This window comes from Pseudorca crassidens, chromosome 1, assembly GCF_039906515.1.
Source record: "Pseudorca crassidens isolate mPseCra1 chromosome 1, mPseCra1.hap1, whole genome shotgun sequence".
Lineage (NCBI taxonomy): Eukaryota > Metazoa > Chordata > Mammalia > Artiodactyla > Delphinidae > Pseudorca > Pseudorca crassidens.
Window position 1 is genome coordinate 18549464 of NC_090296.1, and position 27893 is coordinate 18577356.

The 27893-nt window shown below is 41.5% G+C and overlaps 1 protein-coding gene across 1 annotated transcript in view; it reads right to left on the reverse strand.

Annotated features, from left to right (window-relative positions):
- LOC137225201 (POLG alternative reading frame-like) overlaps nucleotides 1-11953 on the reverse strand; it is a 97246-nt gene extending 85293 nt beyond the window's left edge. The window contains exons 1-2 of the mRNA XM_067739264.1: nucleotides 11861-11953; nucleotides 9795-10687 (exon numbers count right to left, since the gene is read on the reverse strand). Of these exons, the coding sequence (XP_067595365.1) occupies nucleotides 9842-10687; nucleotides 11861-11953 (939 nt within the window). The 3' untranslated portion in view covers nucleotides 9795-9841. The remainder of the gene's footprint in view (nucleotides 1-9794; nucleotides 10688-11860) is intronic.
- Between the last annotated feature and the right edge of the window lie 15940 nt (nucleotides 11954-27893).

Here is a 27893-nt window from a genome sequence, read left to right on the forward strand (position 1 = left end):
AAAAATTCTAAAAATTATCAGTGAGTGATCTCCAATCCCAGGAACTTTTGAACATCCACATTCCCAGGCTTCATCACAGACTTAAAATATCGGGGTCTCCAGGCCTCAGGCCCAGAAACATGGATTTTTTAACCAGCTCCTCCAGTTTTTTAACCAGTTCATTCAGATAAATGAGTCTAGTTTGGAAAAGGGCAACTCTAGGTCAATCCATTAGATTTCCTGGGGAGGAGGGACGAGGTCTTCTTTGAAAGAGTATCCCAAGTGCTCAGAACAAAACTTAGCATGGTGCCTGGCACATGGTAAAAAAATCAACCTTTGTCAAATCCCCAGTTACAAGCTTGTGACTTGAATGGATGTCTGTCTTGCATTCCTTTGGGACTCAGAGATTATGAGAATTGAGCTTTAAATTCCATTGCTGTCAGCACTATTTGACTGGTTCCTTACCTATTTGGGTAAAAAAAAAAAAAATTTTAAACCATTTCCCAAAGAATTTTAATCTCTCTTACATGTTCTAAAGAAGCAAAACAAGGTCTTATTGTTTTATGTTGGGGGAATGTTGGTTCTAAAGCTACTTACCAAGAAGTGAAGAGCTTGCAGAATACACTCTAGTGCCTGCTTCTCTTCTCCAATGTGACTGATTGTATGTATATGTGTTGCATATATATGATGTGATTTTAACAGGAAAACCTCTGTGTTTCCAAACTTGGAAGCTGGGGGTTCCTAACACCTTCTGAAATATAACCTTCCCACAACAATTTATAGATTCATAGTACTAAGAAAAAAGAACCAAGTCTCAACTGCTCAATAGAATGCAAAAATTATACTATATATACATGTAATCATAATGAAATGGAAAATAACCCCAGCATTGTGTATTTGACCAGTGCCTTTGAGTGCTGTTCAGGAGTGTCTCACACAGAAGCAGTAAGAAGCTCTTCTACTTAAATTAATTGAAAATGGCTTTCTGAAAGAAATTCTTCCACACGGAAATGATAACCCAAGAGCATCATTCTGATTCGAGCATCTACCATTACACAAGCAAGGTATAATCATTCTGTAAGCACAGAATAAGCATTATATAAACAGAGCAATGATTTACATGTTAATCTTCTACAATAAAATATCTTCTTGACTCTGCCAAGAGTCATGTGCGAGATGGATTGTGTGAAGCTAGTGTTTAAAATGAATTCTGATAAAAAAAATCTCCGTAGACTGGCAGAGGCATCATAACCTCGGCTCACTGTGTCCAGGGTCACAGTCTAGATATGGGGCTTGTTGCAAGCTGCAGGTACTGTCACCCTGGAAGGGGGCATGGAGGTGAATGGGGGGCGGGGTGCCAAAGGCTATGCTTTCAATGACCAAAAACATTGCAAGTCAGGCAGGACTCAGCTGACACCACCTTCTGATTCCCCAAACTGAGGTCTCTTTTCTGCCCTCTGTCCCTTCCCTCTGTGCCCTCTCACACCATCAGCCCACACTGTATCCCACTAGCCATAAGCCCATTCTGCCACTATGTGGAGAGCGCTTTCCTTTGCTGTCCCCTCATGCTCTGTTACGTGCATAAATAACGAAAGTGTCTTTTGCAGAAGCTGTATCCTGTTAATGAACAGGTTCAAAGGGTCAAAAGCCTTCTTCGGGATTCCAGGGCAATGCAGAGGTATGTGTAGAGGGGGCGAGTAACATAATGGAATCATTATCATTTCAGAGAGAGAAGGATCTGCGGTCAGCATTTATTAAGCTTCTACTGTGTGCCAGACAGGCAGATATTTTACATAATTATCTCAATCCTCAGAAGAACAGCTCTATGACTAGAAAGAATTTCCTTTCATTTTTCCACTTGAGGAGACAAAGACTAAAAGATATATCTATTTTTTAATTATTTATTTATTTTTGGCTGTGTTGGGTCTTCATTTCTGTGCGAGGGCTTTCTCTAGTTGCGGCAAGCGGGGGCCACTCTTCATCACGGTGCGCGGGCCTCTCACTATCGTGGCCTCTCTTGTTGCAGAGCACAGGCTCCAGACGCACAGGTTCAGCAGTTGCGGCTCACAGGCCCAGTTGCTCTGCGGCACGTGGTATCTTCCCAGACCAGGGCTCGAACCTGTGTCCCCTGCATTGGCAGGCAGATTCTCAACCACTGCGCCACCAGGGAAGCCCTAAAAGATATTTTTAAGGTGTGCCCAATTTACATAATTAACAAGGGACAAAGGCAGCATTAGAACCTGAGACTCTCTCTCCAAATGTAAAGCTCTTTTCATTAATACTCTGTGCTCCTGGCACTGTCTTCAATCATGGATGAAACTGCCATGCAGATAGGTTTTATGTCTTCCTCTCCCCTCACCAGCCTGGGTTGCCTCTGTGGAGGGACCCTGCATTACCAATGTTTGCCTCTCCAGTCTTACCCCATGCCTGGTGCATGGTAAGTGGCAAAAATAATCTCCTGAGTGTATGAAAAAGCTTTCTTCATCGTCGGATGTATACCTTCTGCCTCTACAAGAATAATATCTCCTCATAAGTACCACGCCATTCACACAAAAGTATAGTCCCTTGTTACAATGTGTGTGTTTATCTATTTAGGGTTTCCCTAGGACCTATTTGGAAGTGAAAATCTCCAACCAAAAATAAGTTAGGTTATCTCATTGTTCTATTATAGTATGGACATCTGGGCTAAATTAGCACCACCTAGCATAAGGGCAAAGTAGTACTCCCATCCCGTAGTATCTAAGACTTAGATTTGTCTGTGCATTTCAAAGACGCACACAAACGTATACTACCTCCCCCATATGTACCCACAGGTTCTTCTCATGTTGTTAGCAGAACTCTTCAGAGTAGCAGCAAACATTCTTTCTTCAAATATTATATCATTTGGCACTGCCAGAACAAAAGGTATTCAGACTAATTTTTTCAAACTATGAAAATGATTTGTCATATAAAAATATAGTTCCGTGGCCAGGTCCTTTACAAGGTACTACTAAAATGCTAATCAACTTAAAAAAGAATAAAGCAAGCGTCAGAGCTCTGGCAAATAGAAAATCCAGAACTAAAAAGAACACTGTCCAGATCCAGAACACAGATCCAGACTGTCATACATTCAAATCACTGATAGGAACATTCTCTTCTGATCAAGAATCATGACCTAATCATACATTTTATAAATACACACTTCGCATATGTGTGTTTTCTGCAGGCTTCAATTAAATAACTTTAAAACAATTAAACCTTAACCTTTACAAAGGCCTACATGTAGACAAATCAGGGAAGTAAAATAAACATGCTCAACTCTTGGAACATTTAAAATTAAAAGTGTCTCCGATTTGACAATTATAAAAATACAACTGAACAAAATATGAAGGAATAAGTTGTGAAGAACTGTCCCACAAGGGCTTTGTGACACTCACAAGTCAAAATAAGGCCAAGCTTTGGAGACTGTGTTGTTTCTTAATAAATGAGGCCATTTATTGGTAATGGGCTCAGGAGGCTTCCAAACTACTGACAGTCTTTTGCACTGGCCTGCCTTATTTTGCAAAACAAAAGTCTGAAAAATCATCATATACTCTAGTAATGACTGTGTTTTTGCAAAAGGTTCATTTGGATGGCTAAAGTATAAAGCCATCATCCAAAAAGAAACAACCTTACTTCAGGGAATGTTGACGGTTCCTTCCCAAAAGATCCCCAGTGGAATCCATCTGTGATAAATTCATTTTCCAATGTCAAGCCAAGCTGTCAAGGAAGGAAAGTTTGGCCCTTGTGCCCAACTCACCACGGAAGAAGATCATGCACCATTAAGTGAAAGGAGGGAGTGATGTAGAGAACCACCAGACACTTTACTGGTTGGGTGGTATCCAGGACACTCACAAAAACAAAAGCTCCTGGAGAGCAGGGCACGCTGCCTTGGTTACCCTTCTATTTACCTAAAACCTAGAACTATCCTAGCACCTGACAGTCCTGCAGTGATAAATGTTATCAATCTGAATAATGCCTCTTTATGGGAATATAACACTGAATTATTATCAGGGTATTTTCACACACATTAATCTTATCTGACCCCATAACAACCCTGTTGAACTCTGTAGAGAGGAAATTAAGTCTCCAGAAGATGAAGTAATTTGTCCAAGGTCATCAGTGTAGAAAGGAGTGTGCTGACATGAGAATGCAGGTTTTCTTTCTATAAATACATCTTCTCTTCCCTCCAAAACAGCCTCCCTATTTCTCATTCCCCATCACAGTAAAAGTCCCAAATCACAAAGCCGACCTCATAAAATGACTCCCATCCTAACAGGCAAACATGCCTCTAGGATAATGGGGGAGAGACAGTCAAGTGTTATTTTAAAATCAAAATATTTACACAATCGCAAGATTTTTTAGAGTTTTAATTTAAGAAATTTAAGAAATCCAACTCTGATCATTTTAGGTGAGTTCGTAAAGAAGGAAACTTCTAAACTGTATCAGAGAATTCAGCATCTATGTAATTAAATGTAACGTTCATGATTTTGTACAAAGTCAAACGGTTTAAAGGAGGGCTCTGTGCAGCCTTAGGTAGCCTTCAACTTCCTTCTGGCTCCTATTACCCAATAAGAAGCCAGGAGAGTGGGGCTTTCTTAGACCAACTCACAGAAGAGGCAGTTGTGAGGAATAAATGAAATACTGTATGTGAGAACTGGAAAACATAACAGAGGAGGCGGGTGAATGATCAAGAGGAATATGTTTGAAAGTCAATGTCATCCCTCAGGGCCTAAACAGAATTTTCTGGAACCACTATGTCAAATGTTTATCCAATCTACTCCCTTAACCTACTCCAGCACCTCTTTATCTAATATCTATGAGGAACATTACAAGTTCCTGCATGATTCCCTTCTTCAAAATATTCGAGTCGAAGCTCTGGAGCAAAGTGGGAGAGAAAACTATCATAGAGGTTATTCTGACACTGGATTTTCATGAAAGTGACACCCACAGGCAGCTGGGGCTAAGAGTGACACCAGCACGTGGGCCTATTTCGGGACTGATATAAGTCTAATGTTTTCCATTCAGACCTGTGACCTCTGTTGACTTCAATGGACCATATATTTGTGAACTAATTTTAGGAGCCACTGTTCTTTCACTCCCTGTGGAAGGAAGTTTCAGTGTTCTGAGGCCTAATAGTATCGATGAACTTGGAGACCTGATATTTTTCGATGGGTTTAAATCCAAAAGCCCTCAGGTTCTTGAAAGGTTCAGCTGGAAGATTCTTTTATCTGTGTGTTGAAAGCTCTAATAAAGAGAACTGAAATACAGCACATGACCTGTGAACTGAGGGGAACAGAGGACTTTTTGCCAAGTTTCTCGCACATTCCCTTAAAAGCAAGCTGGGAAGAAAATGAGAAAGACTGCCCAGTTCTAATGAGCGCTGAACGGGTAAGAGCATCTGAGATTTATTTTGTGAATGCCTCAAAAAACGGCTGAGGTCTTCAACCACTAAACTGCCAGAAAAATGTGTGCCCTTATTGAGTATCCGCAGAACAATTGATCGGTATTTAAGAATCATGAATGTGGCCTTTTGACTTCCCAAATTATACAAGGATATTTTCTTTGACCTTCCCTATGACAGATCCGTAAATGACACTGCTTTGTTCGGACAGCACATGGTGCTGTTCGCTTCTGTAGAAACACATCCCACATTAAATTAAGTTAGAGGTGGTATTTGAAAAATAAATAAATAACAGAGTTCCAATTCACTGCAAATGGTACAGGAGGCCAGTAAGTGGGAAGCCTGCAAGAGAAGGGCTTCTTTTAGAAAGATGTTTTACAGGACTTTTTCTGCATCATTAACTCCTCTGGAATCCTGAACATAACATGATGAATTTCCCGAGAAAAGTAGCTACTGTTTAATTTTGAATCACTTCAAAGAGCCACATTAGAAAGAATCAAAGAAAACCAAAAAGACCAGTAGATGCAAAATTCACCAAGGGGGAAAAAAAAAACCCATGAAGGTTCTAACAGATTTTGACCATGTACTGAAAATACTGCTGATTATTTTGCCAATACAGTGTTTTACTGTTCCATGCAACTGAAATAAGTCTCTGTATTCATTGGAACACAGGATATTTTTATTACAATATTTGTGTCATAATCCTTTAAAAAGAAACATATTTCAAACCTTGAAAAGAATCTCTGTCCTAAAATGGTCCTTGATGTTTACCTGTGTATGTTTTACTATAAACAGATATTTAATTGGAGGTCACATTGCTGAAAGGAGTAAAAAGGTACTGATAGCCTTACTCCTAGCCCCAACATGTAGTTTTAGAAGAAAAATATAACTTAAAAAAAAGCAAAGCAATTTGTGGAGGGTAGGGAAAAGTAAGAAAGTTGGGGTGTTATAATAGTTGCTTAAGTTTAGTAATAATAGTAATAATAATAATTGGTCTTTTTAAATGTCTCTGGCATAAAACCTGCCCAAGGGAAGAGAAAGCCTCTTAAAAATTCTATATTCCCAAATACCATGAGATCAAAAACCATCTGGAAAATGCCAGATAATGGTATCCGCACACTTAAGAAAGTCAGTAAACTTTGTCTTCAATTACCATTTAGGATAATCAACTCAAATGGAAATTTTGATTTGAAAATGCTCAGAAGACAAAGCTGGATTAGGAATCAGATTTTAAAAAGTCTCCTTAAAAGACCATCTGTTTATAGACACCCTTCTCACACCCCACCTCGCCTCGCCCTTGATCTGGACCATAAGTTCACAGCAGAAGCACAGCTGAACTTAAAAAGATATACATGCACTGCTACTGTGAAGTCTAGAGCCCACATGTATGTTCTGGGCTTGTCTCAAGTTTCCCTTGTTACATAAGCACTTCAGGGCCATAAAATTTAACTTACATCCAGCAGTATTGTGAGTCTCGAAACATTAGTCTACCTGACTGTACTATCCTTTTATTGGCAGTGGACAGCACTGGTGTTTTATTTATGTTGATCACTTTGTCAATGCTGTATGGAATAATCATTTAGTAGCCTATTAGCCTGTAACATTTTTATTACCGTTGTTAAATATCATTACCCATTCTGAACTCTGTATTAGAAATATCAAGTTCAAAAATCTAAATACTCAGAAAGAACTACAGAGCTGTTGGGTTCTCCCCCGCACACACACATAATCTGTGGACTCTGATGAGAAGAAAGAAAAACAATGAGTGCTCACTTCTCACAGACAGAGGTCACTAATGGCCTGAATTTGAATCACTGTGGCAGAAACCACAAAGTTAGTAATCTAGTGAAAAATGAACTTGAATTGAAATTAAAGATACCAAAAAATGGTTATCCAGAAAGGTCTAACCGGAATAGAAATAAAATTACATCACCTTGACCTTTTTCGAATCTTCTAAGTCGAGCAAAACCGAGAGCCACCCGGCACCCTTGCTTTTTTTTTACCTTCAGACACTAGGGACCGCAGAAGTGGCAATTCTTCCTTGTAGAGTACAAAGCTGAAGGGTCAGATCAGATGATCACACTGGTTCTCTACAGAATAAGGCTTCTGCACTTGTACATACCTGAGCCTTTCTTGAAACCACAGCTTCAAACTGGGAAGATATAGGATTGCTTTTGGGAGATATGTCTAAATCCTAAATCAAACTCTCCAGCAGGCCAGAATATAAATGTAACGGGTATCAGAGGAGGTTCAAATTAGATCCAGGCGGTCAAAGTCAAACTCAAACTCGGATAAGAGCACATCATCTGAAACCTAGCATACAGGAAAAATCATGCCTGCTTTGGGAAACCCAAGGCAGCCCAGCATGGTGTCATTTGGGAATCTACTTCTTCTGTTAAAAGCATCCCCTGGAATTTCTAAAACTGCAATGAAACTACTGAAGTGTTAAGACACAGGCATTTTTTTAAAAAAACAGCATTCCTTCCATGCTAGGTTTGTAATAGGTCTGCTACAGTACAGCTAGCTCAAGTCTTTTTACAATTTCTTGTACCTACTGCCAGAGGCATGGACTAATGTTTGAAATTTCATCTTCCAGCCTCCTCCAGTCACAGATATTTGCAGCTCAACATGACAGTATGGTGTTGCACTGTCACCTGTGATTATTAAAAATCCATAAATGGTTTTGAGGTTTCTGGCGAGGCGAGGAAGAAAAGTTGTATTTCGCGGACTAGTGACACTGTGGGAAAATAAGCAACTTTTCATGCTATGCATGAAAGATTGATTACCCAAAGATTGATTTTCATCTAACATGGTGGCCTGCCGATCTTATGTATCTGGTGCATGTTGCTCAGTGATTAAAAAAAAAAAAAAAAAAGTCCAGTTCTAACACTTCAGATACTGACCTAAAATTTTACATTCATACTGATTCATACTGCAACAACCAAATACATGCCTGGACAAATGCCAACCTGCATTCTATTTACCTCAAAATATTTGGGGGGATCCTTTCGTTGGAGATGTAATAAGGTCATACTGCTAAGTCCACAGACAATATCGGTCCCGATATGGAAGGTAGCCTTCATATTACCTTTTGCCTGGGAGAAGTTAGACATAATAAATTTAGCAATAAGCCTGTGAGCCAGTGGACATGCCCCAAAGCTCCCTGACCCTGGGTGATTAAAGAGTCTCCCAGCTGAGTGGGGAGCAATAGCTCCCATTTAGAAGATGCCTTGCACAGCAAATGCAGCATGTAAAGAAATCTAATCAGCACCTTGCAGTCCTGCGCGAGCATTTACACGGATTTGTGCTTTGCATTTGATTAGCTTACTGTAAGCTTTACAAGAGATTTCCTGCACTAAAATTAATCAAAAGCTCTTGGAGACTGATTTCCATTTACGAGAGAAGGCACGATGAGTTTCCAGGTGAATAAATAATGATCATAATAAAGAAGACAGAGCAGCAAACGTTGAGCTGCTTCGAAACTCAAACTCGACTGGGGGAAAGGGGACGTCGGGGAGTTGAGGCTGACACCTTTTTGCTCTCGGAGTGAAACGCAGGAGCTATTTTATTAGCGTAAGAAAGGCTGCTGCCCAGGAAACGTGACTGTTTTCTCTCCGCTGCCCCCGCCTTAGTGCACAAACGCGACCACTCACTCCCCCCAAGCCCCGGTGCATCAGGCCACCGAGGAAAACCGGCCTCTCCGCAACACCACTAACCCCCTAAACACACTTGGCTGACGATCACTGCAAATTCACACCACCAATTGTTAACGTGTTTCATCTCACCCTTCAATCAAAATGTGACTTCGAAAGTTCCTATTTTATGAAGCCAGAGGTGAATGGAAGGAGGGAGGGAGGGCTCTTAGGATGTTAAAAAGGGGAAGGATAAATTTTCCCCTTTGCTTGAAATTTTCCCACTCCCTCCCCCCCCCATTTGCTTTCCTGCACCAGCTAAACTGGGTAGGCGAATGAGAGTGGGTTCGTATCATTTTTAAAAAGATACTAAATAAGGATGAGAGAGTGGGAGGGTGAAGGTGGAGTGAGTGAAATCTACGTATCATTTCTCTGGAATGAAGAATACTAAAAGCCACTGAATAAACATTCTAAATTTCCTCCGAGCTACAAGATGAGGCACCAGCTGGGGCCGAGGGCTCCCATCCATTCCCGGGCGAGATTCGCCTCTCTGCACAGCTGCCTACTCTGCGCAGAGAAGCGCCTCGATCCCGCTCTAACGTTCCAGTAGATCTCCCCGTGCTAGTTGCCCATTCCCGAGATCTTCAACTTCGCCTCCCTCTTACTTTTAGCCAGATCTGGCGAGCGTCTGGAAAGGCGCTAGGAGGAAGCAGGAGCCCAGCGGGCAGGCAGGGAAGGAGAGGGTTGGGGGTGTGCGTTACCTGCGAAGGTTCTGGAGGTCTCCTTCCAGCCCTGGTAGTAATCCCGCTCAGCGTCGCGTCCTCCCCCAGATCCAAACTTTTGCTCTTTCCTCCGGGTGGTGGCGGCGGCGACGGAGGCGGCTGCCGGAGCCCGGCCCTGTCGCCCGCAGCGTCGGGGCGCCGGGATGCGGAGGCTGGAGCCTCAGAGCGGCGCGCGCCTCCCCGCAGCCGGCCGGCGCCCGGGCGCCCCGCTCGCCTCGCTCGCTCTCGCCTTCCTCCCCTACGGAGCCGCGGCATCGTCTTCCCCCGTCCTCCAACACCTCCGCCTCCAGGGCTCGAGCATGCCACTTTCTCTCGGTTCCGGCCGCCGCGGCCCCCGCCTCCTCTTCTCCTCTGCCTCCCCCCTCTCTGCCTCGGCAGAGCCCACGAGTCCCGAAAGAAGGCGGGGGAGCCGGGAGGGCGGCGGAAAGCTGCCCAGCAGCGCCGGGGCTCCTCGGACACAGAGGACCCCGGGGGGCAGCCGGAGAGCCAGGCGGGTGCGCGCAACTCAGACGCCTGTGCGCCGACCGCGCGGAGCCCGGCGTGGGGCGCCGCACGGGGTGCGCGGGGGCGGCCGCGGGGCTCGCTCCGAGGGCTGCGCCGGCCCGGCGTGGGTGCGGAGGCTGCTCCGACCTTACTGCCTCCTCGACCCAACCCGGCCCGGCTAATGTAGGCGCCGCGGCCCCCACCCCCACCCCCACCCCATCTGACACCCCCGGGAGGTGTTTACAGTAATGAAGGCGCGGGATCGCCTCCGCTGCTCCCGCACTCCTCCTCTGCCTCGGTCCCTCGCGCTCTGGCGCGCTCCCCTCCTCGAGTCCTCTTTCTCTCCCTCCCTCCCCTATTCCCTCCCTCTCGGAGCCCCTCCCACATTTCTGGTTTAAAGAATGCTTGGGAGGCGCGGCTGCAACTCAAAGCTTTCCAGGAGGCAAAGTCAGCCTCGGCTTTTAACCCTGTCCTCCCTGAAGAGAGTTGCAGCGCGAGCGCCGAAGCTAACAACGCGGATGCCACCCAGACCGCGTACGCCTTCCCCTCTCTCTCTCTACCCTGCACCCTCCCACCTCCAGCTCTGAAGGATAGTGCCACCATCTGAGCGCCAAAAGTTGATTTCCCCCTGCCCGCCCGGGGTTGTACTTCTAAACCAGAGGATCTATTACTTAGACACTGAGAAACGATCGAAACGTGACATTAGAGGGTAAAAATATATAACAAGTCTCTCAACCAAGATGGCGTAACTTCAAATGCAGGCAACCTTGGTGATTTGCCCCCCGCCCCATCACTGATCCCGGATCTTCTTAAATAACTCAATAGGGAAAATAATTCGAAGTTTCATATAATTATTTTAAGCCACCCATTTTCCTCCTTCACCCTGGCCGCTGGAAAGAGCGTTGTTCACTTGCCCCATAGATTACAACGAACAACCAAATTCAGCCTCAGAGATTTAGAAAACAGGTTTGACAGCGGGGGGGGGAAAAAAAAAAAACGCTTGATTTGCATACAGGCTACGTTTCCACTTCGCAATCTTTTGCAAAGGTTAAAGAGTAATGCAAGGAGAACCAGGTGCACGTCTCTTTCTTGAAAAAGGAAAAAAAAAAAAAAGCTTCTGGTTTTCTCCTCTCATTTCATTGCCGCTCCTCCTGCCTCCAGTAAATTGCTGTCATGTTTTAACAAGTCTGGAGAGAGGCTAAATCTGAACAGAAGAGGGAGAGCGAGTTCGCGCCAAGCGCCGGACTGCGCTGAGACGCGCCGTCGGTGGGGCCAGGCGAGAAGCAACAAGCGAGCTGGAAACTGGCTTAGGACCAACTCCCTAGGGATCCTCTCGGTTATCGCGGCAGAAGTGTTAGGTAGGGGCGGTGGCCACAACCAGCTCGGGATGAGTTCTCCGTCCTCAGTTCAAAGTCTGAGTCACTTGGCACCACTTTCCTAATTGTTTTTATTTCCTTCGCATCCCCGTTGTGTCTACCGCCTTCATGTTTTTTGAGCGCCTAAATCATGTTAAGCGGACTTGGAGAAACGCCTGATTTGCCTCTCAAACACAAACCACTCACGGATCCACCCAGACGCACGCCCGAGACGCACGCTGGCACACGCGCGCACACACGCCCCCGGGTCGTGCCCGCGGGTCGCTCCTCCTGTTGCATCCTGAGAAGGTGGCTAGGAAAATGCTTTGCCTTACAGATGCAAAGCCGCTCTTCTCCCCAAACTCAGTATGTGACTAATAAATATCGGGTGAGGGGAGAGGCTGAGGGAGTTAATTGAACCAGGACTGACAGTGAGGAGGTTCCAGGAGGAACCTTGCTGGGAGGTTCCAGGAGTAAAGCGCCAGGGACGGCAGCAACGGTGGCCTCTGCCTCCACCAGCAGCTGCCGCCTTCCGGAGCCCCAAGCGCTCCAGGAGTTTACCGGGCATCAAGTGTGGGTCCAGCCCGCCCCAGTCACCCTCTTTCCGGATACTTCCTTTCCCTGGTTAGTGCCCGCACCTCAACTAGCAATCTTGATCTTGGGCCTGATTACAAATGAGAAGCGACCGAGACAGCGCTGAAAGCGCGAGGACGAGCCCGGGACTGGTCTGCGTGGCGGAGGGATCTTTCCAGGCGGCTCCCACCCCTCCCTGGGACTCCGTGGCAGCTGGCGAGGCTCCACTCCCGCGCTCCTTGCTGTCGCCTCGCCCCTAAACCCAGTGTTGGGAGGCGTTATCCACCCCCTCACCGCGTCCCACGCACGCGGAGCCGGGAACGCAATCCCAGTTCAGCCTGGTGGGCTCCTCCAGCCTTCACCGTCACCACTGGTGCGCCTGCAAGACACGCAGGCCGGAGCTCAGTGCCAGGCCACTGAAGACCAGCAGGGCTGGAGAAAGACTTTGGAGAAAAGTAACCCCTTCCCCAACTCGAAGGAGAACGAACCAGCACCCTCCGCATCTTCTTAGCCACTAATGGATCCCCGATTGCAGGCAGGGGGCGGGCTGGTGGTTTTAGACGCAACCGCTTGATAATAACGCCGGTGGCATTAACAGCAGATGGAGTGGGCGCAGGGGTGGGTGACTAGGGGATTGTTACTCTTGGAAGTTAGCATTCATTCTGGGGCAATGAGAGGTTGGATTCAGGCAAGCTTAGTGGATCTAGAAATCCCAATTTAGGATCGACGCTCCAGCTGGCTAGCTAATTTGCGTTTTGACCCAGAGCTCAGTTAGGAAACTCCTTAGAGGAGGTAGATTCGACCTGCAATTAGACTTCCCTTCCCTAAAATCAGGGGCGAGTTAAGCAGTCTGTTCTTTCTATGGATGAAAGATAAAGCCTAAAACATCCCACCCCAATGACCACAGCCAGCTGATTTATAATCCCCCTTAAGAAACCTCGTGGTTCTCGCTTAGCGGCAGCCAGGTCGGTTACTGGAAACTCCACCTGGCACCTCAGTCCCTTTACCTGGAGGCCGCGGCTTCTCTCAGTGGGCTCATCCGAATCCGACAGGGTCTGGGAGGTGGAAAGGCAAGAAGCTGGCTCGGCAGCAGCGGGGCTCCCGGGGCATGGTATTTTTTTAGGGGTCGCCGCCAAGGTCCCTCCTGCCCATCGTTGAGAACTGCCAACCTGCTCCCCGGGCTGGGTGGACACGGTGGCGGGCGCGGAGCTGCCGCCTCGCAGCTCCCTGATGCACGGGACCGAGGGTCAGAGACGCACCCAGGGCGGGAGGCGCGCAGCGCCTGGCTCGCAGACTGCGGCCACTGGTATTATCTCCGAGCCCCCGTTCCTCTTCGGTGACAGTGGAAGATGCCAAACTCGCAAGTGACGGCCACAGGTTTCGAACGTACAACTAACTACAAGGTACCCAGCCTGAGACTGTAAGCTGTTTTTCCCCTCCCCCGCCTCTCCCTCCTACCAGGGAGGGAACTAACTTAACCCTGTGTGCGCCCTACACTCCCCGGAGAAGCTGTAATCGACCAGGAAACCGCAGGCGGCGGTTCCCGGGGAAAGAGCTTTGTTCACGTGCGATTCTAGTGGGTGTGTTGCTGTCTGGGGGCACTCGCGTAGCAAGACGCCAGTGGCAGGTTTCCAGCGCCAGACTTCGGCATGGGAAGGAGCCCTAGCGTTTCATCCGGACCAGACCCAGCCCTCGGAATCTATTTTTTGCCCTCAGTTACCAGATTTATTACAGTTGCCAGCGAAGTTGGGTTTTATTCCTTTCCCCCCGACCGCCCTCCGGACCCACGGATTACTTCCTTTCCTAGACGATGCTTTTGAAGTTGTGGGACTCTCTGCTCCTTCTACCTCTAGCTTTTAACTGTTTTGCGTGTGCGAGACGAATTGTTGAAGGCACCCACCCACTCACGCCAAATTTAAATGAAACCGCAAGGAAAGTTGCCTCCCAGTCACCCACCACCCAGTGTCTGCAAAAGCCAAATATAATAACCTTATATTCAAATAAGATTAAGAGAACGGAAGATGGGGGGGTGGGAGGGAGGTGAGGGATTTTTGAGATGTAAATGGGGAAATAGGTGAGGGCTGGGGGGAGGGGGAGAGAGAGAAATCCTCAGAATGGATAAAACGGGAAACAGAAACAAGAATGACGATGCAGAAAATATATCTGAGTCCCAAACTTGAAAGCAGCAGGTTAAATTTAAGAGTCTGGATTTTAATAAACATTATTTCCCCAGTTCCTGTGAGAGACAGAAAGAGCGAGAGAGAGCGAGAGCGAGAGAGAGAGAGAGAGAGAGAGAGAGAGAGAGAGAGAGAGAGAGAGAGAGAAGAGAGAGAGAATACGAATATGAGCCTCCGCCTTGGCCACCCAGATGCTTTGCATTTTGTAAACATCTTCGACTACTTGCTCTGGGCACCCAAGAAGTTAACTGGAGTTGGAGGCGAGTCATCTCATGGATGCAGAATGGAAGCTTAGACAAGAGAAAACTGACAGCAGAACGCCTCTGCTGTCACCGTCATATCCCAAAGAGCCAGAACTTCGCCCAGAGCGCAAACTCAGAAGTCTTCAACCGATTCCTTCTTTCTCCATCTGCGTTTCGAACTAAAGAATGAAAGACCGAGCCTTTAAAAATCATTCAGAGTAACACTTGAATCTTGCAGAAACTGAGTTATTTTAAATAGGGAAAATGTTTAAATAGAGAAAATCCACCGGATAGATGTTCTCATTTCTCTCTGCTACATAATAGCCATTTCAAATGCCTCTCTGAGCCAGGCCAGCCCGCCGAGTCAATGGAGACGCTGTTTCCAGCCAGCCGGGTGCAGAATTCCGTTGTAAATCCTTCTAGTTTGCCAAGGTGGCAGCAAAGCATAGAGATAGCTCCTCAAGCCGCAGAATCAACAGGGGTGACCACATTTTAGGACAAATATTCATCTGCCTGCTTTTTAAACATCCAACTTCGTGTGTGTAAGTGTACATAAGTATCTACACGAGGTTCTTCCTTTGAAACCTTGATGTGAGATAACGGTATTACTATTTCATCTTTAAGAATACATTTTTGTTTAAAGGCAAACGGAGCCCTGTTCAGGTTTTGCTTTCTGATTTATGCTTCGGGAAAATGAATAAGACTGAGAAAGGGAGAGGGGGTGGCTGCAGATGTACAGAATTTGTATGTTAGATTATTGCTGTTTCTGAAGTATAAGAAGAGAATGTAATGTGAATATACTCCCTATTAAAGACGATTGGTGCAGTTATTTAATCAGGACAAGGAAAATGAAGTATGGAAAATATCACACCAAATGTATGAACAGAATCACTGTTACAAATTTCTTAGGCATATGACCCATTAGTCAGCTCTAGAAATGCATGATGGCAGGGCCAGAGGAAGCAAAAGAATGTGGTTCAGGGGCTCCAGAGTATAATAATTTTGCAGACTCACAAAACTGTGATAATTAGGTTACTTTATTTTTATAGGGAAACTATCACTAATGCATAAGGGTAGAGAAGGAGAGAAACAAAAAGCAAATCTGTGAGCTTCAAAACCCAGAAGTCAGCTTAGTTATGCTTAGGACTTCAATCTTCAGTGGAGTTTTCAATTGAACTTTGACTGTCATCTCCTTTAGCCCCCGCCCCATGTTTCTTGTACCCTTCCCCATTTGCACATGAACACTGACTTGGTGAAAGTAAAAATAACATAGGATTTGGATTCACAAGATCATGGTTTAAGCCTAAGGAACTAAAAATTTTGATCCCGAGTAAGTCAGCTTCAAGCCACTGTTTACTCATATATGAAATGGACATAAAAATATTCATTCTACCAGCCTTATATACCGTCAGATCGTGAATCAGTGTGTGTGAAAGTGCTTTAGAAATTTTAGTTGTTGTTATTGCTAACAGTATTATCATTACATCACACAGTCCCAGCCTTCAAAACATAGGAAAATGACATCAGACTAAACATAGTTTCCCCTAACATCATCTTACATTACCTTGGCACATTTATCAAAAGGAAGAAACCAACACTGTTATATTGCTACTAACTAAACTCCAGACTTCATTCCTATTTCGTCAGTTTTTCCACTAATGTCCTTTTTCTGTTTCAGGATCTCATCTAGGGTACCACATTGCCCTTAGCCATCGTATCTCCTGTGCTTTGTGACAGTTTCTGAGTCTTTCACTGTTTTTCATGACCCTGAGAGTTTTGAATAAGTAATGGTCAGGTATTTTGTCTCTCAGTTTGGATTTGTTTGATGTTTTCTCATGACTAGACCCCAGATTAGACTGTTAATTATGGGTTTGGGAAAGAATACCATGGAGGTGGAATGTCATTCTCATCACACCATATCAGGTGGTACAAGATATCAGCATGACATCACTTATGAAAAAGTCATCACTCCTCAAGGTATTGTGTGCAAGGTTTCTCCACAGTAGAAGTATTTGCCCATTTCCATACTCTATTGTTTGGAAATGAGTTACTAGTTCTTGCCCACACTCGTGAATTTAGAATTTTTAAAAGAGCAAAATAAGTATTTAGGGTAGCTCATAAACACCCAAAATATCAAATTCATCCAGGAATAATCTCCCAGGAAATTCCTCCTGTATTATATGTCCTTAGAAAAATGTTCAACAGTCTCCTCTTGGGTATGTATTTTTAACCCATCTTTAATTACTCCATGTTTTACAGTCCCCAAACCTAGTCATTCTCCAAATCCTGTTCCTTTCTAATGTCCCTTTCCTTTCCAATCCAAACCAATGCCACATGTGGTTGGTTCAGAATTCCAACTTCCATATGGAAAGATGACATTCATGACTTCTTACTCCTCTCTTTTTTTCATGGTTTTCTGATAGTATGGTGATAATTTCATTCTCCCTCAAAGCCATAGTAGCTATCTTCATATTTGTCTTGGACTAGATCTAAGTGTCTCAAAGAATTGAGTTGGTCTTACTTTTCTGTTCTCCTGGTAATACTCAAAATACATGTGTTGACTTCATGAGTTAGCTCCTCCAGCAGGTAGAGAGAAATGCATTCTTTCTCCTATGATGAGAACCATCATAAGGAAATCCATGATTAACATACTGGGGAGAAGTGGCTTCTCATTTTTCTCATGAGTATAAACTACTCCTAATGTATGACACCCTTTTTGTGAGTGCAGCTTGGTTCATGTGGTTCGGTGACATTGAGATGAACACCCTTCTGATTTTGAAACACCATTCTACAGTATGTGGTTCATCCATTCATCCAACAGACATTTGTAGAAAACACAAAACAAGTAGCAGGCATATGCTGAACAGACTCAGTTCCAATCCTGTCAAAACTCTCAGTCTAGTGGAGACACATAGACAAATAATTATATACTCATTAGGTAAATATAACAATTTAGGTGTATGCAAAATACTTCAGTGCCCTGAAACAGATTACCTCTAGAGGTAAGACCTCATCCAAGTTATGAGGAGGCTCTTTTGACAAGGTATTGATTTTAGAGGGGACTTTGCAGCTTTATTTTATATCCAGCCTTGTGCATGTGGCAACCCCAGGTACCAGCTAGAGTCCCCCGTCTCATGGGAAGCTCTTTGGGACCAGAATTGGGAACTCAGTGTGGAAGTAATTTCTTGAATATCCATTTCTCCAAGCCTTGGTTTCTTTGACTTTCCATGAAAGTTACAAGATGATTATGCGTGAACAAAAACAGAAGGTACATACTGACAGGAAACAAAAGCATGTTTAAACCATGGAGATTTCCCCTCACATAAACCTGCCATTTGTTAAGCAATCGCTCTCTGTTCCAAAAGGAAGCTGGTAAAAAACCTGAGGCAAACACTCTCCAACAGCACTGGGAAAGAATAAGTGAGGGAAACGCCTTTTTAATAAGGGTATAGGAGTGATGTAAAGATCTAAGCCTTTTTCAGAAGAGATGAAAGATCTACCCAGGGATTTATTCAAACCTGGTCAAAACCATTGTAGGAAATGTTACTGAGCCTTCCATATCTGACTGTAGTACTGATGAAGACAGAGGTGCTATTTTAATCCGAGGAAACAAAGTCAATTGAAAGAGTTTATAAGATTCTGAATTGGAATATATATTTGTATACATTTATATATATATATATATATATATATGTATATAACTTCTCAATACACTATATATATACATATATATGCACACATATATGTATACTTCCCACTGTCTATTAATATATTAGAAAAATAAAATTGCATTCTTTAAAAGGTCAGAGACAGTTTTCTAGACTGACTCTCTTTATGAGAACAAATATACTGTCAGTTAAATTGTGTGTAGTTTCAAGAGCCGTGAACCTGGATTTGAAAGATGGTATTATACTTTAAGCCACTGCCACGTTATTAGGGAAATCACTTAACTGCATGAAACCTCAGTTTCTCTTCTATCAAATAAGTATAACCAAAACTATCTTCCAGAGTACATATATAAAGAAAGGATGAGGTGAGTTATTTCAAAGCTCCACAGTAAGAATAAATTCTCATTATTTATATAATTATAGTGTTTTCTAGGACATAATTTAATTTAATGTGAGATATATTTTGCTCTGTATAACATTAAGCCATGGGTTTTACTTGTGTTGTAGGTTTTGCTTTTCTGGTAACCTTGTCTCAGAGCTTTAACGTACAGAGCTGCTAAGTTCCTGCAGTGTCTCTGAACAATATTTTCTGGCACCACTGTTTGCTACTAAGCTTTGAACTACTCAAAAAATAAATGTTCTCAGCCTAGGGAGTTCTTAGCTTATCTCCTCACTTATCATTAAAAAATTCCTATAAAATTCTGTTGGACAATTTTCTTCCAAAGTTCCTCCACTTAGCTAATAGAGGTGAACTAAAGTTTTTCAAGTGATTCTTTTATTTGTTTAGTTTTTTTGTTTGTTTTTTGTTTTGTTTTGTTTATTCATCATATGGTTGGGTTATTTCAGTGATTGAGTTTTCTGGATTTAGTCATCTCATTTGCTTACTCAGTTGGAACAACTTGGATTTCATGTTTCCCCTTTTCCACTTGAAACATTTTTGAAAGGTAAAATTAACAATTTTACCTCACAGATAAAGCTAAAAAAAAAATCATATGTCATGAAATTAGCATTTTGTTTTCACTCTTTACCAATAGTACAGGGGCAGAAGTTAAATTCTGCTTCCTAAAAACTGAAGAGCCGTTGTGGCTCACCAGTCTGTTTTGTAGATTAATAATGGCACTGGGGCTCGCTCATTCCTCTAAAGAAGTCATTAAGACCTTCAGTTTGAAAGGTCTTCCCATTCCTTGACAGTTTGAAGAGATGTCTAGGGAATCCCAAACACAATGTCAAACCACAGAAAGAAGTAAATTGTTCTGTTCTTGGATTATGTATTAATTTTTATTTTTAAGGATTCTGCTATATTTCCATGTTTATATAGTGGGGTTTCCTCTCCTTTTCACCTTAATGCTTTATACATGGTATAGTATTAGATTACTAAGTGCAGCAGATACAAGAATATGGATTATAGATCAGTGTTGGTAGAAAGTCAAGCAGTCAACATAAAGAATACCTTCATTTCTTGAACCTTTATCCCTCACAGCATTTCTAAATTAATTATTTTATCTGAGAGCTGCCGCCTTTACACACACGTCCCAGGTCACAGAACCAGTGAAGCAGCTAGTACTCACTGCATGCCGGGTCTTGAGGAGACTGTACAGAGTTTAGCCCACAGCCCCGCTGTACATTTTATTATCTCATCAGCAGGGAATTTTTCTCTTGTCCCTTTGGATAAAACCAAAGTTTACTTAATTTTTTTCCTAAGTCCCTATGAATTAAAAGCATTTTTTTAAAAAAGTAAAGATTCCTTTAAAGACACAGTGTATTCCTCACATGTCTGTCTGAAGCAGACAGGCTTAAAAATTGCAGAAGTAAACTTATAAAAGCTAAAGAAGCCTCAAGATCATTAGGGAAATGCAAATCAAAACCACAGTGAGATACCTCTTCACTCCCACTATAATGGCAATGAAAAGCAAACCCCCCCCTCAAAGCCCCACAATAACCCTCACTGGTGAGAAAGTAGAAAATTTGGAAGCTTCATGTATTGCTAATGGGAATGTAAAATAGAACAACCACTTTGGAGAACAGTTTGGTGTGAAGTTTTCTTAAAAAGCTAAACATAAATTTACCATATGACCTAGAAATTCTACTCTTAGTTATATCTACCCAAGAGAAATATAAACATATATTTACAAAACACTTTCACATGAATGACCTTAGCAGCATTATTTGTAATAAATCTAAATTGGAAACAACCTAAATGTCCATCAGCTGGTGAATGGATAGGAAAATTGTGGCATAGTCATGCAATGGAACACAATTTGACAATAAAAAGGAACAAACTAGGGATACCTGCTAAGGCCTGGACAAGAGAAGCCATGACAATGAGAAGGCTGCACACCGCAACAAAGAGTAGTCCCTGCTCGCCACAGGTAGAGAAAGCCCGTACGCAGCAACGAAGACCCAACACAGCCAAAAATAAATAAATAAACTAAAAAAAAAAGTCTATGAATCACTAAGGGAAAACAAATTTTCTACTTTTGTGTTAAGTTCTCTGCTTACCTGACTCCTCTGTCAAAAGGTTCTTCTGGTTTTACAACCCATAGTACTTTTGTTTACTATGGCTCAAGGAAACAGGATGCTTTATTAATAAAAATCTATCTTTCATAGTAGAATTACCAATTATCATAACATATCCCTTTAACAGTTTACTTCCTTCAGATATTCATCAATCAGGAGCCTTCTTTCTTTCTGTCCAGTTATGGCAATATAAATAACATTTTGTGAGGATGTCAATTTTTTCTTTTTTCTGGCAAAACAAGAAAGCATAAGACAGATGGGTTAAGAAGAAAGTCAGACACAGTATCAGTTGCCAAAGGAAAAAAAAACAACATAAAGACAGCAACTTGTCCATCAAGTAACTCAGATCAAGAGTCTTTCTTTTCTCAAATGATAACAGCTCCAGACCTGTGAGCAACCAGAAAATAAATAAGCAAAACTACTGAAGGTGTTTCTCCATGGTTTCCACTGAAATGTCTGGAATAAATAAACATGTCATTTTACTAGGAGGATTACCTGAAAAAAAAATTAGCTGTAGCACACAAAGAAAAAGAGAAGAAAATTGATTAAGGGCACGGCATGTCTATTACACTGGGATAAACTGTCATCATGTTTTTCTGGGCACTGCTGATGAACAGGTTCAGGAAGAATAATCTATCCTCAACAATATAAAAGGATCTAAAGGACAGATTTATAATCTTCACATGAGGAGCTTCAGGACAACTGACATAGTGGCTTTCAGTTGAAAACGGGCCCTGAATGGTATCCTGCATTCATTTTTCTCAAACAGGAGTTTGCCCACTAGATGTGGTGAAATCGAGTTTGTGTGCTCTCTAATGGCCTTTTTACAGCCAGGAAGACCTTGTTTTTCAGGCCTTGGGTAACTGTTGATAGAGTGAAGGAGGTTAGAGCTGCGACTAGATTTGCAGGACCTGTAGGTCATCCATCACCTATTCACAACAGTATCCCAGATGGAAGAGAGAGGAGGATGATCACAGTTAATGAGGTGTGAGCTCTAAAGGGACAGAAAAACACAAGTCTGAAGGTTTTGAGATCAACTTCTTGAATTGATGCAATGAAAAATATTTAAAAGATTTAATCATAGATATAAAGCACATTTATTTTTCATTTTTCACACTATGTACTCTCAGGCTTTAGGAAAAGACTAGGTTTTGAAAGTATTGAGAAAATTTCTTAATTGGCTAAGTTCTTTGCCAATGCATTATAGGAGGTGTTTAAGTATAAGAGCAGGTTGCAGTCTATTTGGAATAGAATCAGGCTGAGTTCTGGTATCAAATATGTTCCCAACTAGCTGAGTATTTAGGAAAGCCACTCAGTTTTCATAGGCCCCAGATGTCTCGTCTCATAGGTGATAATAATTTCTGGCAAACTTGCTTTACATCATTTTGTAAGCATAGAATAAAATGATAAATGTAAGAGTATCTAAGAGAAAAGCATTTCCCTAAGCAAAGGTGTCATTCTTATTAAAAATGAGAATGTTTCCTCTTTACCCCCTTAGTTTGCTTGAGGATGAAAGCCAGGGTAAATCCTCTAGGAAATGGTCAGTTTCTGGTTTACGTTTCTTATGTTATAAAGGGGATAAAGGGCTGATCTTTAGATGTGACAAGTACAAAGTCCTATGCTTGGCCTAGAGTTTGGAGAGCCTCATTAATCATGCTCCATTGTGTTATAGGTTCTGTAAACATTGCAAAAGTATAAAGCACAGCCCTTCATTAGTGACATCTTTCCAACCTAACTCCAGGAAGCCTTTGAGATTTCCTCAAATGACTGGATTTCGTTTCAGTCATTAGTTAACCCTGCCTAGTGGGTGACTATGAATCCCACCAGGCAGGAGTAAGGGGATATGTATTCAAACAGTACAAACATGGCTTGTCCTAGTCACATCGCCATTAAGAACAGTAGGAGGGTTTCCTTTCTCAGGATAAGTCAAATCATTTATATGAATCCCATAATATTCCACATTATTTTTGCCTTTGGAAACTCATGCCATAAAGTTATAGTTAGAAAAAGAATGCTGACAATCCTACTTATGGATATCTTGGGTGAGATTAAAAGGCAAGAGTTACTTCTTACAGATTTATAGAGTCTGTTGGCAAAGTATTTTCTCAAATGAATGAGCTACTATGAAACAATACAGAAAGTCAGGCCACCTTTGGGACTATGAATCAGAGAACACTGAGTATGTACTAGGACTCATCTGTTCAAAGTTCCTTGTTATATTTTGGTTACACTTAGCTTCCAAAGTCTCTAAAATCCTCTTGTTTGTTTTTACAAGATTTTATTATTTATTTATACATTAATATTTTATTAATAATTTCCTTCATGGAAATGTTTTAAAACACATCTATCAATTGGAATGTAGTTCTTTTCAGCTACAGATCCCAACAGAATTAATGCAAACAAGGCCATTTAAATAGCTCTGTGTATGAAATTGGTACAAAAACATGTCAATGCATACTTTAATACTATTAAATTTACAACTTAGTTGAAGAGGAGTATGTTAAGTCCCAGTTTCCAAGTTGTTTTGGGAGGTCCAGATACAGTAAATTGCATAAAAACATTCACTTCTTGGCTTCTTTTCTTGGTTTTGACCCCCTCCATTCTTTTACACCCCAGGAAAAGCCAGGCTATAGTGGTTAGACATTGGTCTAATAAGGTAAATGTTGGAGTTTATATAATAAGCAAGCTATCGTCCCTCTTTATAGATAACCTGGAAAACTTTATATGAGTCTCACAGTAGGATGACATTTTTCACAAGAAAAGAGTTCTTTGCTTGATCTAAGATAATCCATAACCACAGCTCAAGATAGAAGACATTCCAACAATAGGTCACAATTAATATAATGTTTATGAAAAATGAATCATGTATTTCCTATACACATAACAGTGATTTTCTTCAAATTCGTCAGTGATCCTACTATCTCTCATTCTCTATCTTCTAAATGTTTTTTTCCTTTCATACTAATACTCTGCATTATTTCCAAATAGTGAGACTCAAACTAAATAACTACTACTAATAATAATAATTAATCAAAATGTATATTGAAAAATTGCAGTGGGTAAGTTAGAATCATTAATAACAAGATAAATGGATGTGATAATGTCAACATGCTTAGAATAATGAACTGAGCATTGTGAATTACAGCTATGGAATTTTCTTCTGGTCCTTGCACATTATAATCCAGTAAACATGTCTAGTTGTTCCATCATAATTTCTCATAGCTATAGCATCCTACCTATGCAAATTTAGCTAATTTCCCAAGAAAAAAAATCTATATTCTTTCCACCATTCTTGGGCCTTGTATACATCTCTCTAAATTTGGTTGTTCTGTTTGTACTTTTACAAACTTCATATGAAGCATGTGCATGGTATCCTTGTTTTATTGCTTACATTATTAAATACTTCTGAAACCCTACTGTGTGCCAGGCACTGTATTTGATGCTGGCAAAGTTGGCAGCGAGAAGTAAATTATTGCAGAGGATTCAGACAAGTAAGTGAAATTATAGTGCAATTGTGGTGAGTGCTAGATTGGGGAAACAAAGTTCTGTGGAAGAGCATAGGAGAGACACCTAACTCAGTCTTTTGGAGTCAAGTGTCCTTTCTGGTAGGATATGAAATATGACAGAAATGTAAAGTTGTTCACTTTGCTTAGAATATCTATTGTCTAGGAGAGGAAAAAGAGAAGTGACAGAATTAGTAGCAGGGCTTGCAACTCATGTTTAAAAAGTTGAGCTTTATACTGAAGGAAGCAGGGAGTCGTTGAAGGTTTTTAAATGTCATAAGATCCAATTTGTGTTTTTGCTACTCAACTCTGCTGTAGACAATACGCAAACAAATGAACGTGTGTGTTTCTGTAAAGCTTTGTTTACAAAACGAGGCAGCTGGCAGGAATTGACCCACAGGCCACAGTCTGCAAAATTAGAGAGCCGCTGCTGACGTAAAATTGCAAGGGTTTGGTCACCGGCTAGAAATAAGGGAGAGGGAGATGCCAAGTTTTGGGCTCAGTCAATGTGTGAGAGAAAACTACCAATGGATGACCCTAAAACTCATTAAAGGCAAATGTAATTACATATCATGTAGAATATTGTAGAAGAAAGCAAGAACACAGTAAGAGAAGTGATTATAATTTGGAGGGTATCTTTAAATGGCCACAAAATCATGAGTTAGATTAAGCACTGTAGAATCAGAGTGTAAGCTAGTAATTCTGTCTTTTTAAAAAATTGTGATACAAGTTTATACCTGTAAAATGAATAATATTTTTTAAACATAGGAGTTAGGAAGACAGTATTTGAATGCCAGTGAGTTCTAAGAATAAAAGTGCTAGATACAGGCAAAGTATTATGACGCAGTAACATGTAATATTTTGAAAAGCTTAACAAAGAGTCACACATAAGCTGCAGAGCGGGGAATAAATATGGAAACAGTTAAAGAAAGGATGTGGCTCACAGGAAGAGAGCCAATCTGAAAATTCGAAGAAACGTAGGGAGGAGACCAAAGAGAAATCCAGAGTCAGCTGAAATAACTGTTTGGGGAGCAGATGGTGCAATATCTCATTCTTAAGAGATAAGACAAATGAAGAATCTGCCTTTCCTCCTTAAAAAGTTATTTTGTATTCCATTTATTTCCCTTTGGGAGTGGTTTCATCTGTAATTTATCTTTCTTCAAGATTGGAATTTTACCAATATCCCATATAATGTCATTGCTGTCACTTTAAAGACCTAGGATTCTCACGCCATCTTTTTTTCTTACCCTCTCCATCTCCATTTTTGCTTCCATTCTTCGTATTCTTCAGATGAACATGAAGTCGGTGAGGTTGCACCATAATATGTCGTTAAAATATTTTGGCAACTCCTAATTGCTGGTTTCTGCAAGACATTTGGGAAATATTATATATTATGAGTAAAGGAAATTCTTTCACCCCTCCTTTTTGGCATGCTTCTCTTGGGCAATCACAGTTAGACCATCAATGGGAGAAGATGTAGCTTTTAAATTCTTGGCAAATATAACTTGGTACTTCAACCTTTCATTGCTTTTAGCATCCCAAATCCAGATATCCTGCCTGTACCCCTCCTCCTTGCCAGTTCACCAATCCCCATTCTCTGGAAACTTGGTGTCAGTGTCTTCAGCGTCTGGAAACTTTTGGCATGGAAACCACCACCAAGCAATGAAACATTTCCTTTTCATGTACACTGAGTCACGTCAATGCGCTTTAGATCTTGAGAACCCCTCCCAGAACTGTCTAAACACCACAATTTTAAAGGAGGGCATTGATACAAATGTCAAAAACCAGTGACAGCAGGGTTGATGCCATCCCAAGTTCTTAATTCCAACATGACAAGCCCTGAGTATGTCCAGATGTCTGCGGATAAAGTTTCGTTTAACTTTCCCGGAAAAAGAACTTGGAGGATTACAATTGAAGGCTGTTTATTTAGAGCCTATATATATGTATATATAGACATTTACATGTGTATAGGTATATGTGTGTGTGTGTATATGTATATATAGTTTACATCTCCATAGGGAAAAATCCATTGTCCAAAAAATAAAGAAAAATGCATGGATTCTCTATGTTCCAAAAAGCAGATCCTAATGCTTACTTTTTAAAAATTTTTCATCAGTGTCAAAAGATCTTCCCAGTTATACTGTCTGTCATGTGGAAACAAGTACACAGGTCTCACAACATCCTTGAGCTTTTCTCTTTAATGATATATTCATTTTAATAAAAGAGAGAATAGTTTGTTTTTTTTTTAAAGGAAGAAAAGTGCCAGCTTTCTACCAAGTATGTTAGAATGAGGCTGATTCTATCCAGTTTTAACTCCAAGTTCCCCTGAAGATTGTTCATTGCATTCAAACTGTAAAGAATATTTCCATTCTATCACATCTAAAATATACCTATAAAGAATATCATATATGTTGAGATGAAAATTTCTGAAGATTCATATATAACATTGTTTTATTGTCTTAAGTTATACTAAAATATCCATTGCTCTAAGTAATGAGAGTTAATGTGGCTTAATCCTAATTTAATTTTCTCACAGCTAAGTGTCTGCAGAGAGTAGGCAAATTACCATATTTCTTTATTAGGTTCATTAAAACCACTGAAAGGCCGTATTTACAATTAGTTGTAAAAACTTATTACTTTTGGCTGAAACAACTCCACAATAGGTGATCAAGATTGTAGCTCTTCAAAAGTTCGTAGCCACAGTGCATGGAATACATTTTAGACAATTCAAAATGCAAAATCAATGCTTAAAAAGTTTTTTTTTTTTAAGTTATGTCTCAGGAAGATATTACCCAAGTCATTGGACAATGTTCAGAGATTCACTCCTTAAAATATGCTTATTAATCGATATTACAGTAGTTGAAATTTTTAATGTAGCAAAAATCAACCCAACCTTGTCAACTTTACTAATTATATCAATCTATAAATGGAAAGCACTCCTAGCAATCTCTAGCCCCATTGCTCAAAAGCCATCAGAAAACATAGTCTGCATGCGTCCCAGACTTTGCATCTACTTGAACGTAGATCTTGTGCCCTTAGAGATATCTACAATGTCTCCAAAAAGAAGAGCAGAGTTTTTCAGTCTCCTTCCTGTTCAAGTCTCTCAGATGTAACATACCTATTGCTATTGCACATGATCTAGATACTCATAAAGCAATAACTTTACCTCAACAAATAATAGCTGAGAATTTACTATGCATGCGCCAGACATCTATGATTGGTGCTGGGGATGCAAAGCTGAATAGGAAGCTCTCCTAGCTGTGATGCTTCAGAGTTTGGTTGAAACTGGAAAAGAGAACATTAAGTTGCTTTAGTTGACAAGGATCGTATGTTAGATAAAGCGCATTGATGAATGTCCAACTCCAAATTATCAGTTTGCTTTTGTTCTAGATCTAATCTTTTTTAAAACCGGTATCTCCTAATTTCATTAGCTATCTAAAGCTTGTCAAAGTGACACATTATTCTTGTAGCACTTTTCTGTTGATCCCAAAACAAAATATGCTTTTAAAATATGTTGTTCCTGTGCTTTGTACTTCACGTGAGTTTATAAGACAAACCAT